This window comes from Panthera leo, chromosome A2, assembly GCF_018350215.1.
Source record: "Panthera leo isolate Ple1 chromosome A2, P.leo_Ple1_pat1.1, whole genome shotgun sequence".
NCBI lineage: Eukaryota > Metazoa > Chordata > Mammalia > Carnivora > Felidae > Panthera > Panthera leo.
The window spans coordinates 123,621,523-123,640,242 of NC_056680.1; the positions used below are offsets into that span (position 1 = coordinate 123,621,523).

At 41.8% G+C, this 18,720-nt stretch overlaps 1 protein-coding gene across 2 annotated transcripts in view; it reads left to right on the forward strand.

Moving 5' to 3' along the window:
- BMPER (BMP binding endothelial regulator) overlaps positions 1–18,720 on the forward strand; it is a 253,459-nt gene that overhangs the window by 178,165 nt on the left and 56,574 nt on the right. For both annotated transcript variants that reach the window (XM_042921845.1, XM_042921840.1), the window contains exon 13: positions 2,472–2,808. In XM_042921845.1, coding sequence (XP_042777779.1) covers positions 2,472–2,808 — 337 coding nt within the window. The remainder of the gene's footprint in view (positions 1–2,471; positions 2,809–18,720) is intronic.

An 18,720-nucleotide genomic window follows, 5' to 3' on the forward strand; every position in this document is an offset into this window, starting at 1 on the left:
CGATGATGGGGTATGAAAAAATATAAATCACTTTATAGGAGAATTGTAGTTGTCGGAGATGACACCATTGTGTCACAGAGATCCACAGAGGAGGGCAGTCCAGTGTGTGGATAATCTCACAGTGTGTCCTTTCTCTGATCATCTTGCCCCATCACTCTATTCTCTTCATCAAATTACTCCTGAGAGAGATTTTTTCCTTTCCAGGCTTTTATTTAAATTCCAGTTAGTTAACATACAATGTAATGTTAGTTTCATATGTAGAAGTTAGGGATTCATCACTTACATACAACACCTGGTGCTCTTAACAAGTGCCCTTCTTAATACCCATCACCCATTTAACCCATCCCACTACCCACCTCCCCTCTGGTAACCATCAGTTTGTTCTCTATAGTTAAGAGTCTGTTTCTTGGTTTGCCTCTCTCTAAGAGAGACTTTCTTATGACCTTCTTTCTTGCTTCTTTATCCAACTCTATTTAATTTTCTGAATCCAACTTCTTCTCCATACCAAGAGGTCTTCTCTACCATTTGCCTTGTACTAAGAACACTTCCATTCCTTTCATGTACCATACAGTGATTTCCATATGGGCCTGTTTATTTCTTGAGAAACCTAGTTTTACAGCACAGATTTATTCTGTCAATAACTCCCTAACGTGGATTTGTAACTCTTTCTTGTGGCAGTTGTGTGGCCTACTCACAGGAATGCTATTTGGCCAGCCTTCTCTCCTCTTGGATCATGTTCTGACTTAGGGAATATTGGCTTTAGAATCTTACTTCTGGGCATTTCTTACTAATCTGACATCACTCTGATTTTGTCTTATGCCAATTTTATATCCAGACGACATCCATTCCCTCCTCCTCTGACCTTCTCTTTCCCATCACTGCCTTATCCCCCAACTTCTGAGCATCTGTTGGACATTTGTCCACCAACCTAGTCTTGCAAGGTCTTCTAAGAGGAAAGTCATGTTGCTTTTTCCAGAGGCTCAGTAAAAGGCCAAATGAAAGACTAGATTTTGTTAGAAACCCAAGAGGGTAAGACTTAAAAATACATACATGGGAAGACTTTTTCTGTTAAAAAAAAAACAAACAAAAACTTTTTCTTTGGGTTGTCACTCTTAGGAGACAGTGACAGTGAATAAGGAGAAGTCCTAGGGCAGAAATGAATATCAGCTTTTTGTAGATGTTCTCCTGGTGTTCATGTCACAGAACTGGTACCTACTTTGTCTATTTGCTGGGAAACTCAGGCACTGCCAGGGTAATATCAGGAAAAGAGTAAGAAAAGCTTCCAATGCACACCTGAAACATAAAGAAAAACTCTGACCAGAAAGAAGAGTTTGTCATTTGCACTGGAATGAACCTCAAAAGGCTTTTCATAAAAGTCCTCAACTTTATCTAATGCACAGTGTCTTCACATACAATATCAGGAGGTACATGAGAACATTTCTTCTTGACCTTTTAGTCAGACTGATCTGTGCTGTGTGACCACATAACCTGGCTGTCCTACATGTGATATAGAAATTCTATTCAATGGGGTCATTTCATCGGCTGATGGATCTTGGAAGTCTTGGGCTAGCGTATCTGAAAAAACATGAATATTTACAGACAGAGCCTCCAATATTTTAGATGGTCAGTTCAGCAAACTAAGAGAAGCCTATATTTTCTGCCTTCCGGAGTGAAGATTATTACCTTGGTGAACAAGATTGTACTGTCCTGCTGATTCTATCTAGCACACGAGAAACTTTCCCCCATGGCCTGGTAGCCTCCAGTGCCTTCTCAAATGTTGAAGTTTATGATCAGCTTGGGGCTATGAAGGTTGGAAGGGTTCCACAACAACTCAACCCTAGGAAACATTGATTAAACAGCCATCCTTGTTTCAGGGATGTCTGTAAAACAAAGAGGAGGCAAACATTTGTGTTTATATAAGTGTTCTCCTTTGAATAGGATCTATTCAGAAGCTATATATTTATTACCTCGATACTTCCACTATAACAAATAACTTGGAAATTTTCATTTGACATTTGGTATAATTGCATGGAGGAATTTTGGATAAAAAGAAGATTACGTTAAAAACTATCATCTTTGTTATCTTTACATTTCTACATTTCACTTATCATTGGATAAATGAAAGCACAAGTTGGACCAACACAATTACTATAGGAAAGGGCAAAACTATAAACCTTAGAGGACCACGGTCAATGAAGAGTCCTCTGCAAGGCAAGCCAGGGTACATAAGGTATCAGGTTAGGACAAACTTTATACAGTTTAAAACTTCTGAACCCCAAAAAGTAAGTGACTCATGTAATGTCATACCACATTTAGTGTGGTGAGATTAAACAGTAACAGGAATTTGGATAGACACTTAGTGTTCCTTGTTAGAGGTTAGTCATATGTACTGTGTCCTTACATATATGCACTTGGGAATAATTGGTGGGTTTAGAAGTGGTTGATCCTCTTTTCCTCTCCTTTTACTCCAGGTTTGGAAATATCCTGGGATGGAGACAGTTTTGTCGAAGTCATGGCTGCCCCTCATCTCAAGGGCAAACTCTGTGGTCTTTGTGGCAACTACAATGGACATAAGCGTGATGATTTAATTGGTGGAGACGGAAACTTCAAGTTTGATGTGGATGACTTTGCTGAGTCCTGGAGGGTAGAATCCAATGAGTTCTGCAACAGACCTCGAAAAAAACCAGTGCCTGAACTGTGTCAAGGGACAGTGAAGGTAAAGCTCCGAGCTCATCGAGAATGCCAGAAACTCAAATCCTGGGAGTTTCAGACCTGCCACTCAACTGTGGACTATGCCACTTTCTACCGGTAAGTACAGTGTTTTGGGGGATGGTTTGGGTTACAGACCAAGGATTGACCTGATCTTGAAACAGAGTATATCAAATCTTCTGGCATACAAAACAAGGGACCCCAAGTCACAGGATAAACACTTTTTCTTTCTTGTGTTGAGACTGATCTTATTTTGAGTACCACATTGTGTCCCAAATAAAGAAATTGTAGGGAGTATTTCAGAGCTGTCTCCTATAGATCATTCTGTTTTTGTGTCTGCAGGCTCACTGGAAGGCTGGTGATTTTTCTAGGTGTTAGCTTGACTCTAAGACTGAGGAGTGCTTCCCAAATTCTGTCTAAACTACAGTGGTTTAGGATAGAGATGGGAATCTCAAACAACTCTGGGTGACTTGGGTGTTTGAGTGAGCTTGGTCATTTGAGGCCCGAGGAACAGTTCAGGTCTGCCTCCTGGTCTAGTCCCAAACATCTGCAGGTGGAAAACAAGGCAGTGAAATGAGGATTCCTTAGATCTTAGCCAACTATCAGACTTCACAACCAAATTTAGGGGAGAGCAGAAAGAAGGCTTGAAGATGGAAGAAGAGAGGTCTCTCATTGAGAATATGGATTCTATAACCTTTTCTTCCATGCTGCGAGGCTGAATTTGTGAGTTGATGAGTCTGGCCTGGTTGTACTTCCATTTATTACACAATTCCATGGGTTCAAGAGCTATGACTGTCTATAACTTTAACCACCATGGGTGTGGGAGGAAACATGAGAAGACACAGCCCAAAAGGCCTTGTTTAAGTGATTTGCCTGTGCCTCTTAAAATGAGAAAACTCCTGTGGTCTGAAGCCACAGAAAAGTTATTTTTACTCTTTAATTGCCACCAGTTTATTTCCCCTAGTTCTCGTTAAATGTGATCTTTTTTTATTTGATCTTTGGACATAAAAGATAAAGTTCTACAAAGACAGCTCAAAGTGGAGTGGAAAAAGGACTGTCCCTGTCATCACACACCCCTAAACATGGCTGTGTCTGCCAAACCATTTGGGTCCAACTCCTACGTTTAGCTCTTTCAAGCCATTTTCCTGTTATAATTTGAATCCCTGGGTTCCCTTCTTCCTCTTTCCTGTACCACCCCCTAGACTGACCCCACCCTTGTCTATTGAAATTGAAAGATCATTTTTTAAAGAAGGTTTATTTATTTGTTTATTTTGGGGTGGGGAGTAGAGAGCGATAGAGAGAACGTGTGTGAGCAGAGGAGGGCAGAGAAAATCCCAAGTGGGTTCCTCACTTGACAGTAGATGTTCCCAACTCAGGGCTTGATCCCACAAACTGTCATGACTGGAGCCAAAATCAAGAGTCAGACACTTAACCAACTGAGCCACTCAGGTGCCCCTGCATGGCTTTTTAAATTGAAAAATCTTAATGTAAGACTTCGGAGTGAGTTGAAGAGCTAGGCAGAGAAACCAGGCTTTGTTTGGAATCTAAATACTCATCACTTGAAAGTCTGAGGGGAAGCAGTAGGGCATACCAATTAAGAACTTTGTGGTCTTCTGGGGCTAAAAATACAGCCCAGCTTTACAACCTTGAGCAATGATTTAAGCTCTCTAAACCTTAGTTTGCTTATCTGTGAAGTGGGGATAATAAAAGAACCTACCTGAAAGAGTTGTAATTCAGATTTAATGTGATTATAACGTAAATGCATGTGCCCAAATGCTATGTAATTGATGGCTCCCGTAATTTCTTCTATTAATTAAATTAAATGATGAGCAACCATAATGACTCTTTGGGAAGCTCCCCTGCCTCGGTTGCAGATTTTGATTAGACCCTTCTCTGTATAACAAAGAAAGGAAAGGCTGTACTTCTCCCAGGTCCCCAATAGTCTACACCTTTGATTTTTATCCCATTTCAAAGGAGTGTGTTGAAAACAAAAATTGAAGAGCAGGGCTGCAGAGATTAGTCCCTTTTTGCAAATTTCTATTTCTTTTCCCTTTGGTGATTTATTTCATATTATGATCCCTGGACTGCAAACAGAAATATGATTAACACCTTGGCAGAAGTCATGAGAAATGGCATAGTCATGAACAGAGAGAACCAAAATTGTTAGGTGGCCAGGCAAATGTTTGCCTTCTGCCCTTGGAAGTTGCTGCAGCCACCACAGCACTATAGTGGGGGTTGCTTATTTGTGGAAGGGGCTTGATGTGTAGAGTTGGGGAGTTTATGAGAATGCTCCCGGGATCTTTGTGTACTGAGGTTTGGAGCACCAGATGTGATGGGAGATGAGCTCACGTTCTGCCATGCATGGTGTAGTGGCAGGGCACCCCTCTGCGGCCAGCCACTCTTTCCTGGAAGAGGCAGGGGAACTCAGTAGAGTGGAGCTGGACAACCTGCCTGTCACGCATCCTGCTGATGATCTCGTGCCCCAACCACGAGGTGCGCCTTCCTGCATTTTCAAGTGAGGGTGAGGGTGGCCAATGTTGGATAGATTTCGGGTTTCTTCCTTTCTTTCAAGGATACATGTGACAGGAAAAAGAAGATAAACAAGGTCAACATAGAAAGGTAATTGTGTTCCATGGGATCTCCGATGAGGACCAAACCTCAGAGAGGCTTTAGGAAGCAATGGACAGAGAATGTGCTGAGTGATGCCGAGTTGGACCTAATCTCAACTCTGCGGTGTTCTAGCTGTGTGACCCTGGTGGCTAGCTGAGTTTCAGATTCTTTACCTATAGAATAGGTAGGACAGTAATGGCCTGGTGGGGCTTCTCCTCCAAGGACCAAGGTCAATGGGCAGTGCCATGTTGTACATGGTAGACAGCCAGTACTGGCACCGTGTGTTATTGTCCTGTGTCCCTTTCTTTCCCTAGAGAATCTTGTCCTCAGTTTAGCTACTTATCTCTCTGATTGCTGATATCTTCTCCTGCTTACATCATGGAGAACTAATTGGATAGCTTATCACTGATAAATCCCTGGAACAATTAAAAGTCAACTCTTTCTCATTGGTGACACTAAATGAGATAGTATAAGAGAAGACTCCATTGCAATCTTTTTTAAAAAAAATTTTTTTAAGTTTAATTAATTTATTTTGAGAGAGACAGAGACAGCAAAAGTGGGGGAGAGGCAGAGAGAGAGAGGGAGACAGCCAAGCAGGCTCATGCTGTCAGCACGGAGCTGGACATGGGCCTTGAACTCGTGAAACCATGAGATCATGACCTGTGCTGAAACCAAGAGTTGGACGCTTAACAGAATGAGCCACCCAGGTGCCCCTGAAATCCTTTTTATAAACGTGTTTTTGGGGGAGTCTGGGTGGCTCAATTAAGCATCCCACTTTAGCTCAGGTCATAATCTCGCTGCTCGCAGTTTCGAGCCCCACATCAGGCCTGTGCTGACAGCTCAGAGCCTGCAGCCTGCTTCTGCTTCTCTGTCTGTTCCACCCTGGCTCGCAATCAATCTCTCTTTCTCTCTCTCTCTCAAAAGTAAATAAACATTAAAAATAAATTTAAAAAATAAAAATGCATTTTTGTCTTTTAAGAGTAATATAGGTTCATTGTATGACATTTAAATAATATTAAAATGAATAAAGAAGAAAATGGCAATCATATGATATCTCACCCATGTAAATTTTTGCTTATATATTTTATGTCATTGGTGGAATTTCTAAAATGAACCTGAAAACACAGTCATGACTGTGGTTGTGACCTTAGTTTTGAATCATTACAGGACTAAAGAGATTTGCCTTGATATCATGAAAAGTCATATACATAAATTGTATATAAATTTGACTCCTTGTATTTCCCCCTCACCCTCCAAAGAAATATGAGTATTTCCCTCAAGGACAAAGAATAAGGTCACATAGCATACAAATGCAGCCTTCCAAGCACCACTGTGTTTGTGACAATGGAGAAGAAAGGGAACAAAGTAGACATTTCTCTGAGGAAATGGTACCTTTTTGGGGTTTTCTTTATTATATGATAAATTCCACAGGGCAAATTCTATTATAAGTATGAGAAATATTCTTATAAAGTGAAAATAATAATTATAGTTTTTCTGAATTAGAATTTACTTTTGAGATGTCTAGGATTTTAGACTCTTATTTTTATTTTATTTTGGTCTTTTATCCAATTCAACATTTTAAATAGTAAACTATCATCTGAAAAATTGAAAAACTTTGTAAGAAATTAGCCAAAAAAATTTTTTTTCTCTTTTGGGAAACTTTTTAGGTTTTGCTAATTTTTATTCACAAATCAATTCTACCCCTCGTGGGCTGATTTGGCATAAAAATGTGATATTTAAAAAAAGAAAAATGTGATATTTAATTAAATATTAATTTAATCTTTGTGATCAGCATAATTTGGTTTAATTCATTAATCAAATATGTTTAGGTGCAAGGTAATTTAATTATGAATCACATAAAATTTTTAGCTGGCTGCATTGTTAATGTGTCTTAAGTCCTAGAGTTGCTAATTGACTTGTCCTTAAATTAGATAATTCCCTTTAATAATGTTTTGCATTCTCCTTCACTGGTGTGTTATGGAGAAATTCCTAGAAGCTAGGGAGATAGTGTACTGTGGAAAAATTGATGGAAAGTCATTTGAATTCTATTTGGATTCACACAGAGACTTCCCCGAGGGGAAAATGTCGAGTATTTTCAAGCCTCTCTTCTCGTTTCTCTTGTTCACCTTACTTTCCCGGCCTCATGTTGCCTTGTCTATTCGTGTCCCGGATGCCAGCCGAGACATCCAGGAGGAATAGGCAGATGCCCACCCCCCCCATCCCCCACCTCAAAGGCTCCCTGGAGACCCTCAGCAGCCAATATCAAATCTGCTCCCCACTGCTGCCTTGGGCCACACTGAAGAAAAACTTTGGCAGCCTTGGGATGGGAGAGGCAAGGAGGTGGGCTGGGCTCTGTGGGTCATACTGGGGAAAGAGAAGACCTAGTCACTGCGTATGAAACATCAGCAATGGGCTTTTTCCCTAATGCAGACCCAATCCTGGATAAAATAGTAACAAGAAAGTGTAACCTCCCAGTAAAGCAGGGCTCTTAAGTCAGGGCAGGAGAGAAGTCAGAAGAATGAATGGGAACTGCCACAAAGCCCATTCGTAGACCACAGTCATCTCGGCGCTGTTTTCCTCTCTCTGCTCTCCTTAACGGGGTATAATTCATCAGAGCAAAAGCTCTGTTCACTTGTTCGGGATGGGAAAGTGTCTGGGGATTCCCAGTCTAGGAAATGTTCTTTTCTTTCCATGCAGTGGTTTTTACAGCTGTAAGGAATTGAAGTAATGCCAGAGGATTCACAGATGTGTCCTTCCTGCAGAGGTACCGGGAGGTAGGGGGCGGGAGGTAGAGCAAGAGGATATTAGAACTTCGATAGCACAACGGTGTTGGATATACTGGCGTCCTGGGACTGACAGTGGCTTCCTTCCAGAAGATCACAGACTCTGTGGAGAACCCACTTTGTGTTTTCCTATAAAGGAAACTAATCATTTATTATAAAACAAGAGAAGAGATCAGGCAAGGAGTACAGACTTCGTGTGTGTGTGTGTGTGTGTGTGTGTGAGAAAGTCATATAAAGCTCACTACTATTCTATAATTAAAATCAATCTTCCCTTGCTTCAAAGAAGAACATGCTTAGAACGTTTCTCTTTACATCTTTTAATAACTTGTCTCAAATTGCCGTTAGAACTAGAGTCCTAAAGCAAATGAGATGTTCATTTTTAAGTGTGACATGGGCCTTTCTTTTTATTTTTCTTTTGGCAAACTAATCTTTCAGGAGGAGTCCCTCTGAATCTGTCAAAAAGGTATGCTGACACCAGGTGGCAGTAGACACCTGAGTTGTACCACCTGTCAGACTAGCTGCCTACTTATTAGCACTCTCTCGCTCTCTCTCTCGCCCTCTTGCTCTCTGGCTCTTGCTCTCACTCTTAACTTCTGCCCTAGGCTATTCCTTTCACTGTACCTAAATATACAATGTACATTCCTGCTTCTGGGTCCATGTTATTCCCTTGCCTGGGATGCCCTCATTTTCTACATTGATTTCAGCTGAAGGTACAGTTCAAGTCTCATCCAGGCTGCTATAAATGTTCTTTCTTTAGTTTCTTAGATATGCTGATTGTGCTCATCATTATTTAGCACCTATACTATATTGCACTGCCATTGTCTCCCCCGCATTGGATTTTAGGTTCACAGGGAAATGGGGAATATCTTTCCTACCCTTTTGCATTTCACCCAGCATCACCCCTGGAAGTCACCCCTGGAAGGAAATGTTTCTTAGCTCCCTTCCAAGCTCTCTCCTGTTTTCATCCTCTCTGAACTAACTGTGACTTCTGCTACCCTCAATTCCACGTCCATCTTACGTCTTTATCCCCACACGCAGCTACACACCCATAGTCAGAATGTGCATGCATCTCGGTCTTATCAGGGAGTAGACTAGTCAGGGCAAGCAGCGCCTCTGGTCTACCTTCAATTCTCCAAGAACTGTCCACGCTTCTTATTGCATGAGCCTACTGCTGCGACTGCCTCTGGACCTTAGCACCTACCTGTGTCTACTCACAATTCACCTAAAAGCCACCTGGACCTCCCAGCTCCTCTTCTGTGTCTCAGCTAGGATTTGGCCTTGCCATCTTCTTACGCAGTATTTTCATCCACAGACACTTCTGTGTTGGTCTCTTTCAGTTGGTCTTAGGACCTCAAATTAGCCTCCTCCTCTGGAGGCACAGCAACTGACCTCCAGTGGGGTGATCTTGCCATGGCCAACTGACCCTGTGCAGTATTCTCACTCAGAATTCTCAGTACTGAGAATTCTCAGTATTCTCACCAAGGAGGCACACCCCTTCTACCTTGTCACTGGCCCCGAGCCTTCTGCCACTTTGGAATCAAAGCCTCATTGTGGTTTTTCCCTTCATCTTTCATTTATTCTTTTCCATGGCAGCCACAGGTAGATTATTTCCTGTTTGCCCCACCAGCATAACCCAAAAGAAAGGTTTTAAACTGCCTTCTAGATGCCTGGATTTCAGCTCAGAAGGGCCCTCCAGGTTAATCCAGTTTTCTTGGGGCCAAAGCAGAAAGAAAAATACATAAGTATGCTTAGAAAGGTACAGGGTTGCTTGGAACATCATTGCATCCAAGTCTAAAATCATCTCCTGTTTAAATTTTCATATCAAGAAGAGAGGAACACTATGGTTTAAAGAAGAAACAAAGAAAAATGGGACCTATCTTAGCAAGTAGGTTACCCTTTGAGGAGAGTTTGAGCCAACTGTATGGCCAGCCAACTACAAAGACAACCCTCCCTTCTGACACCACCAGTTTGGAGGCATTCCCAAATTACCTTCAGGGTCAATAATTTGCTGGAAGGACTAACATAACTCACCGAATGCTGTTACACTAGTGGTTATAGTTTATTATAGGGAAAGGATATAGATTAAGATCAGAAGAGACACAGGGCAGAGCCCAGGAAAGGGCTAAGCATGAGCCTCTGCTGTTATCTCTTATGGAGTCACGGACTGGCATTAACTCCTCTTGGCCACAGTGCTGGCAATATTCACTCTTTGCAGCGTACTTCCAATCACGGAAGTTCACCTGAGCCTTTGGTATCCCAAGATTTTCCTGGGACTACCACCTGCTATCTACATGGATGACGTGGTCTCCAGCTCCTCCTGGAGGCCATGCTAATGCCTTTCATACCCAGTTCCTCTGGAGGTTGGGACTGTTGTGATATGGCCCAAAGCCCCCACCATAAATCCCATTGTTAGAGTGTCTGGTGTCCAAAGCCCCCAGGTAGAAAACAATACTCCGGATAGGCAGGGTATTCCAGGGGCCTGGGGATCACTCCCTCACACCCCTGGGGAGCCAAAGACCAGGGCCAGACTTTGGGGCAAGGTCAGTTTTTCACTATACAACCTGCCTGGCTCAAGGTTAAATCTAATTTTGATTTGATTTTAATGTTAGCTTTGAATTTATTTTCAGCATCAACTTCCTAGAATCCTGCAGTGTTTCTCCTCAGAAAATTACATTCTGGGATGCAATTAGATGAGGCTTTTGAACACAGATTTGAATGAGTGTCATTGTCACAGGTCAAACACTAATTACTTTGTAGCACCTCTCTTGGCTGCTTAGGGGATGCCTTGATTATTCTCAGTAAGCAGGAGACAGTCTGGTGTAGCTTCCTTACATTTTCATTATTTATGAGCGTAAGGCATTTTCCATCCGTGAGAGCGAAGCTGACGTGGATAGTGTTTTCTTCATTTCCCTGTTGTGGTCTGGGAACTCTGGTAAGAACGTCCATGGCTGGTCTCAACGTCTCTCACTGTCCATTCAAGTTTTCAAATATCCTGCTCCGCCACGAGTCTGTGGAAGAGGATTTCATTAATTATTTACTTTGCTCCTTTTACAACTTTCAACTGAGCACCTGCTGTGTGCCGGGTACCATTGCAGGTTGGCAATTCAGGACGGAACAAGAGAGACAAAAACTTTTCCTTCAGAGGACCCGGAGTCTAGCATGAGCAGACAACTATAAATAAGAAACAAGGTCACTGCCAACTGTGAGAAGAGTAATGGAGGAAACAGGCTGGTTAGTCAGGGAGGCTAGCTCTGAATTAGGTGCACACAAAGAGGCTGCATGAGGAGCTCCGCTTTGAGTGGAATCCACTGCAGATGGGAAAGGACTGCGAGGAGGCCGGCCAAGGCAGGAGGAAGGGCAGAGGCCCCAGGGCTGGGAGGGTGTGGCCCGTTTGAAGACCTGAAAGGAGGCTGCCACGGCTGACACTTTGAGAAAGTGATGGGAATTTGTACCTCTTAATCCCCTCCACCTCTTCCACCCTTCCCTTCCCCCCAACCGCCTCCAGTCTGGCAACCACCAGTTTGTTCTCTATATCTCTAAGTCTGTTTCTGTTCTGCTTTGTTCGTTGGTTTGTTTTGATTTTTAGATTCCACATATAAGTGCGATCATATAGTATTTGTCTTTGTCTGACTCACTTTGCTAATACCCTCTAGCTCCATCCATGTTGTCACAAATAGCAAGAGCCCATTCTTTTTTATGGCTGAGTGGTATTGCATTGCATATGTACAAATCTTCCTTATCCACCATCCATGTATTGACGGATACTTAGGTTGCTTCCATATCTTGGCTATTATAGATAATGCTTCATATATCTTTCTGAATTAGTGTGTTTTTCTTTAGGCAAATATCCAGAAGTGGAATAAATAAGTCATGGGGATGAAAAGTACAGCATAGTTAATACAGTCCACAATATTGTAATAGCTTTGTGTGGTGATAGGTATAACTAGACCTATCACGGTGAGCATTTTGTAATGTCTGTAAATGTTGATTCACCATGCTATAACCTGAAGCTAATATAACTTTGTATGTCAACTATACTTCAATGAAAAATAAATTAAGTAATTAAAAAAAACCACATACTTGTCAGGAAGATACAAGAAAGTAATGGGTATGCTGCCAACAGCCCTGTGATCTCAGAAGCACATCCTTGTCCATTGAGGTCCAGAGGAGACAACAACCCCAGCCAACACCGTGATCACATACTTGTGAGACCCTGAGCAGAGTCCCTGCCTGGACTCCTGATCTAGAGATAGTAAATGTGTGTTGTTTTAAGCCACGTAATTTGTTGTTTAAGCCACTAACCTTTTTACACAGTAATAGACAGCTACTCTATGTAGAAAGCAACTTGGACTTGTCTTTGGATTTACTGTTCTTTAAATATTGACAGAAAGTGCAATATGAGCACTCTTTTTTTTTTTTAACTATTTCAAACTTTCCCATTTTATATAGTTTGATGGGACACCACCAGTTCTGGGTTCCCTGTCTCCACTACGTGGTTCTGTACTTCCCTTAACATTGCAGATTTGAAAAATGTATTCTAAGTGTGTTTTTAAAAACCTTATCACTACTAAGCTGTAGCCTCCTTGAAGCTCTATGTTTTGCTCATTATCGTATGCCCAACACCTAAGAAGGCGTGTGAAATATTTATATTTCCTGGTACTCGAAAAAATATATGTTGAACGATTAAATAGAAAAAAAAATGAATAAACAAAGAAATGCTTTTTAATAAGTGATGGATAAAATGGTACAAAATGCCTGTGATTGTCAGGCAGACTTTGGAATCTGCATTAATTTCTGAGCTCCTCCATTCCCAAGTTGTGTGCTGTTGGGCAGGTGAGTTCGCCTGCTGAAGCCCCGGATGTGCCATGTGTAGAAGAGGGCGGTAAGAGGACCTATCGGATTGCTCTGAGGGTTTGTTATGAGGCTTGCAGGAGGCACTCCACGTGGATATTTTCTCCAGGCCTGGAATATGGCAAATGCTCAGTCAATGGCAATTTTATTATTAATATGATTTCATTGCTCTGAAATAGAAACCTGTTTTGTACTTAGCCCTCAGTATAACCTATTCAGCCTGGCTCCAGAGCCTGAAGACGTGTTTTGGTTTTGTTCTATGTGATCATTTCTAGACCCAGCCGGAAGAACTTCTTCATATCTTGCATGGAAATGGATGCTTTTTCTTAAAACAAAACAAGGCAAACAAACCCAAAAGCCAGTTGGGAATTCATTAAAGTTTTCACAATGTGCGCTTCACACATGGTTTCAACTGACAGTATGGACCCAGAAGGGGAGGGGAAGAAGGGACAATTAATTCTCCTAGATGAGCATTTAGATGTGAACTTAAAAAATTGAACTCATCCCTAATGAGGGTAGAGATTAACAATAGAAGGAGTTCATGTGTCATGTTTTGTTTTTCTTAGAAGAATACAGAGTACTGGAAAAGAAGAAATGTATGCAAAATTCTGACTTTTTTCATGTCAATATTCTTTGCTTTCTTTAATAGTATCTGAGCATAATTTAACCTTCACATGACGCTTCAAGGTTCTTACTGGGGTATTAGCTACATCGTTCCTAGGAGACCTGGGAGGGGGGTTCCTGAGTTCTGTTTGAGGTTTAGACCTTCCTAGTAGCTCATGTCTTCTTGTTATGGCTTCCCCTGGCCCTATTTCCCTCTCTTCATTTCTTTTGTTGCTGTTGTTTCGATGTAGAAAATATTGTTGGTTAATACTGTTTGCAAATGAAGTATTTAAAGGTTCTGATAAAAGACACAAGGCTTTCTCTTATGAGAAAAGTCCTTTGGGATATGGACTGTATTTTTTTTTCCTCTTGCCAGTGGTAACCAGACAGCTCAGAGCAAGTTTGTGACCCATTTCAATCAAATGTACAGAACTTCAGTTGAGGATTTTATTTCTTAAACTAATCACAATCCTGGTTTCATTTTTACCTTGTGCATTTTCCTCATTTACTAAGTTTCATTTTATTTCATTCTGCATGTAGTTTTGTAAGGTGATTTAAATCCTTTCTGGAACAAGTTGGGAAATAAGTGAAGTGATTATGGGCAAGGGATCTAACACCTCTGAACTTCCATGTTTTTCGTCATGAAATAGAGCAACGGTTGCTTATGAGGCTGAATGAGGTTCCCCTTGTAAAGCCCAGATGGAATGACCAAGGAGCTGACTTCTGCTGGCCGTATCAGCAGCAAGATATAGTGGCTTACGTGAGGACAGGCCTGAGCCCTGGTGTTTCACATCGTCCTTTAGAAAATCAGGGTATGCAGTTGGGTGCCAGAACTAAGAATCAAGAGAACCTGTATATGGGAGTCCTCAGAGATGGCCCTGGGTAGGCTGGCTTCCATCAGGCCACACAGATTTGTTGGAACTTTGATGTATTATGAGTACAGCATTGTGGCTCAGTGAAACCACAGGGACAGGTGCAGCATCTTGAGAATTAGCTGGTGTCTTGGCAACACCGTGGACTTCTCCAAGGTGTCATGGTGGCCCTCATATGTTGTGGGAGCAGCTACAGGGCTTCGGTCCAGAGCTCAGAGCTGTACTGAGTTTGACAGCCATCTGGGACTCTTTGACCATTTCCCAATCGAGCTGGCAAAAATTTAAATCAATGGAGAGCGTGTGAATACAAAATAAGAGGTAACGTTTTACATTCCTGGATCCTTCTACACATTTTCCTTTATTTACATGGAAATCTGCAATTCAATCTCATTTTTCTTCTTACCTGGCACAGACAAGGAGTCGTAGGCATTCACACGCAGGCTTTCAGAGGGGAAATGGTTCAACCAGGGAAAAGAATTCAGAAGTGTGCATATGGTTAAAAAAAAAAAAAGACCAAGGGGGAGTTTAGTTAAGGGAAAAAAATGGTGAATTATTGTTTTATATATCCACAGTCCTCTTTTCTAGGCTTATGGTCAATTACTCATGTCTAGGAGTCAGTGAAATCAATAAATAATAAAATAGATATATATTATCTATTGTAAAAAGGATTATTTTAGAGTCACGATTGATTGATTACATAATTCAGTGGGCGCTGTTCAAGGTGCTGGAGATGTGGCAGTGAATGAGATAAATGAGTCAGTCCTCTGGCTCACAGAACTTGCAGAACAGGCTAGTGAGTGAGGGTGACAAGTAAACAGGACTGTACATAGGGAGGGATGCATTTTTGAAAGAAGATGTACACGATGCTGTGGGAATCTGCCAGGGGGTGGCTGCCTGGAGGAGGTGACTTCCTAAAACATATGTAGGGTTTAGTTGCACAAAAAGAGGAGGAATGTATTGGGGAAAAGGACAGAGGAAAAGGTTCCAGCCATAGAAGACTGCATGTTCGAGCTGTGGAGGCCAGCAAGAGCCTGGCCCAGGCAGCTAGGAGAAGGGTATTCCATGGTGCAGTGTCATAAACAATGAGGGGTGTGGACAGTGGGCCCGGAGGCAAAGGCCTCAGCCAGATCATAACAGTGTATGCCCCACCATCCATCAGACAATGGAAGGGGCATACTGTAGTGTCATTCAGACATTAACTGGAGCAGGTTATTCGGAGCAGTGGTTCAGTAGAGCCAAAGCTTTCCATTTATTCCTCACTCATTTATTTCCTAGTTTTTGTGCACCTGTTGTATATTCTATGCTCTCAAACTTTAGCAAGTTTCAGAATCATTTAGAGAGCTGATTCAGTGTGTTTAGGGTGGGGCCTCAGAATGTGCATTTCTAACAAGTTCCCAGGTGATGCTGCGGGTGGGGGACCACACCTGGAGAGCCTCTGCACAAAGTGGAAGAATTACAAGAAGAATTGCTTCCAGGTGTTTATGGGTCCTCAAGGGACTCAATTCTCTGAGATTTTGTCTCAATGATCTTTTTTTTTTTTTTTTTTTTTTTTTTTTTTTGGATCACGGGGCTTATGTGTGGGTTTTGGTTTTGGTTTTGGTTTTGTCCTCTACAGTCTATCTCCAAATGTTAGAGATGAGAATGCAGAGGGACCCATGGCTTAGGGGGTTAGGAGCTAAGTGTATGCCCTCTTAGACCAAAGCGGTAATGGGACCTCAGTGGCATTTTCTTGGTGTGTCGTTCAAAGTACAAGCACCAAAGTAAATCTTTTTATGTCTGTTTTTGTGAGTGAAAGGGTACTGGTCTTACTGCCTCCTTGTTCATAAGGCCAGGCCAACCAGAAGGGCTGGATTTGCCCTGCTGGGTTATTTGTGCGTCAGAATTAGAATCCAGAGTCAAAGTTCTCCTGGTTGCTGAGATGCCTTTTCACTGAGAGCCCGGTGCAGGGAACCACCTGGGTCACTTTTAGATGACCCAGGACCCAGCCAGTGAGGCGGGAGAGAGGACTGAACACCGTGTAGCTTTGTTGTTGATCAGGATCAGAGCCCAGGATTCCTGTGCAGAGTCAGGGCTACCCAAATCCTCTCTTCCCTCATGCACTCAGACAGACCCGGAGACAGGGGCCAGGATTGTGCGGCCAGAACGGCCGACAGGATGTATCTGTAAAAATCTGTTTCCTTTCTACTGGCGTTAGGCTTTTAAAGAGCCCGGTCAATGGGCACAGAGAATAGAGAAATAAATGCTTTGCAAGGAAATGGGGAAATCTGGTGACAATCCTGGAATTAATAATTCTTTTAACATGAAAGAGCCATTCCTTATGATCTTTACTGTCTTACCTAGTGTTTGGAGTTTTAAAAGAGAGAGAAGACAAGCTGGTTTGTTCATTGCATCACAAGCAAATGGCCCATGTGTGAGCATGAAGGTAGGATGCATTTGAGCTGCTCAAAGAATATGGGCCAGAAGACCTTTCAGAGCCCCTGAAAGCTTTTCCATATGAAAAGGAAACCAGGAAATTGGAGTCTTCATTTTGTCTTTGTGATCAAAGGCGGGAAGGAAAGATATTAAGCAGATACTGACCCATAGTTCTGTGGCCACCATTAGGGTTTATTGGCCTTAATAGCAAATAAGGACTGTAGAAAAGCTGAGGTTGGTATTTACTTGAGGGGATAAAAAGAGTAAGATCCTGAAGTTGACTGGAAATAGAGGGCTGAATTACTATATAATGAATCCATGGGCTTCGGTAATAGGAGGTACCAACGACCGTGTTAGCTAGCATTGATTGACATGCGTTATGTGCCAGAAACTCTGCGAGTCCTAGTAATATATTACAATGTTAATAATAATGGATAATGCTACAATAACAGAGGAGTAAGAGCTTACATGTTTGGGTGCTTGCTATGTGCCGAGTGGCCTCTAAGGGCTTTGCCTGCCCGTAGTATTCCATTTGTGTGGATGAGGAGCTAGAGTTTAAAGGAGTTAAAAATATCACCCAAGGTCACCATGCAAAAAAGAGGCAGAGTCAGGATTTGAAACCAAATCTGTTTGACCCAGAGCTTATGCTTTTGACCATTACCATCATAATCTGGTAATAGTTCCCCCTTGTAACCTTCATCCTCAGCCCTAAATTTTCTCCATTTTCTAAATGGAGCTAAAAACACTTGGATTTTGCAAATGTTTCATATACTGCAATTTATTTTCATTTTTTTTTTCTTTTAAAATATTTTCTTTTAAGCAAAATTATCTGTTCAGGCTTTGGAAGTCTTATGCTACAGTTTATGTTGGCTGACTTTTAAGTAAACCAATTTCATCCTATTGGTCTTTTAAGGAGAAATATATGAATTTCAAAATGGTGACCGTTTTCCTATTCAAAAAAAATTTTTTAGTTAGTCTGTTTGTTTATTTGTTTATTTATTTATTTATTTTGAGAGAGACCATGCATGCATAAGTGGGAGAGGAGCAGAGAGACAGAGGGAGAGAGAGAATCGCAAGCAGGCTCTGCACTGTCAGCACAGAGCCTGATGCAGGGCTCAATCCCATGAACCCTGAGATCATGACCTGAGCCAAAACCAAGAGTCGGATGCTTAACCAACTGAGCCACCCAGGAACCTCTCTATTCAAATGTTTTTCTGGTCCACGGTATTATCCTAGCACTAAGGCACACTAGTGCCCGATACCACTGTGAACGGCGGAGTTCATCATGGAACAGAGATCCTTGGTTCTGGTGCTCTGCACCCGTAAAGTATTTCTCTTTCATATTTTTTCTTCTTTTGCTTTTCAAGATTGTTTAGAAGTAATTTATAAAGAAAGAAATTGATTTTTGTTTCACTTCTTAAGATGTTGAGATTGATGAGATACTGGTAGGATTCTTAACTTCTGGGAAGTCACAGTCCTTGTTGAGAATCTGTTGAAAGCTAAGGGTCCTTTTTCCAGAAAAATGCATGCACACCTGTGCATGTAGCAGGGAATTATCTGTGTAGGGGTCAGTGGACGCTGGGTTTAAAAATCCTGCCTCTTTCCTCCCTCCTTCTTTCCCTTCAGCTGTTTAACTGATGTTTCTTGAGCCCTGTTAAATGTCAGGTGATGTTTGTGTGTTGGGATTACAGTGGTGAGTGAAATAGACATGGTCCCTGTCTTCATGGGGTTTATAGTCTAGTGAATGAGACAGGCAGTAATCTAGTGTCCTCACAAATAAATGTGCTGTGATATGTGTCTGTTTCAAAGGAAAACTGGTGTATAAGAGGATGATTTTACAGGAGGATCAGACCCAGTAGGTGTGTGTATAGGGGAAGAGG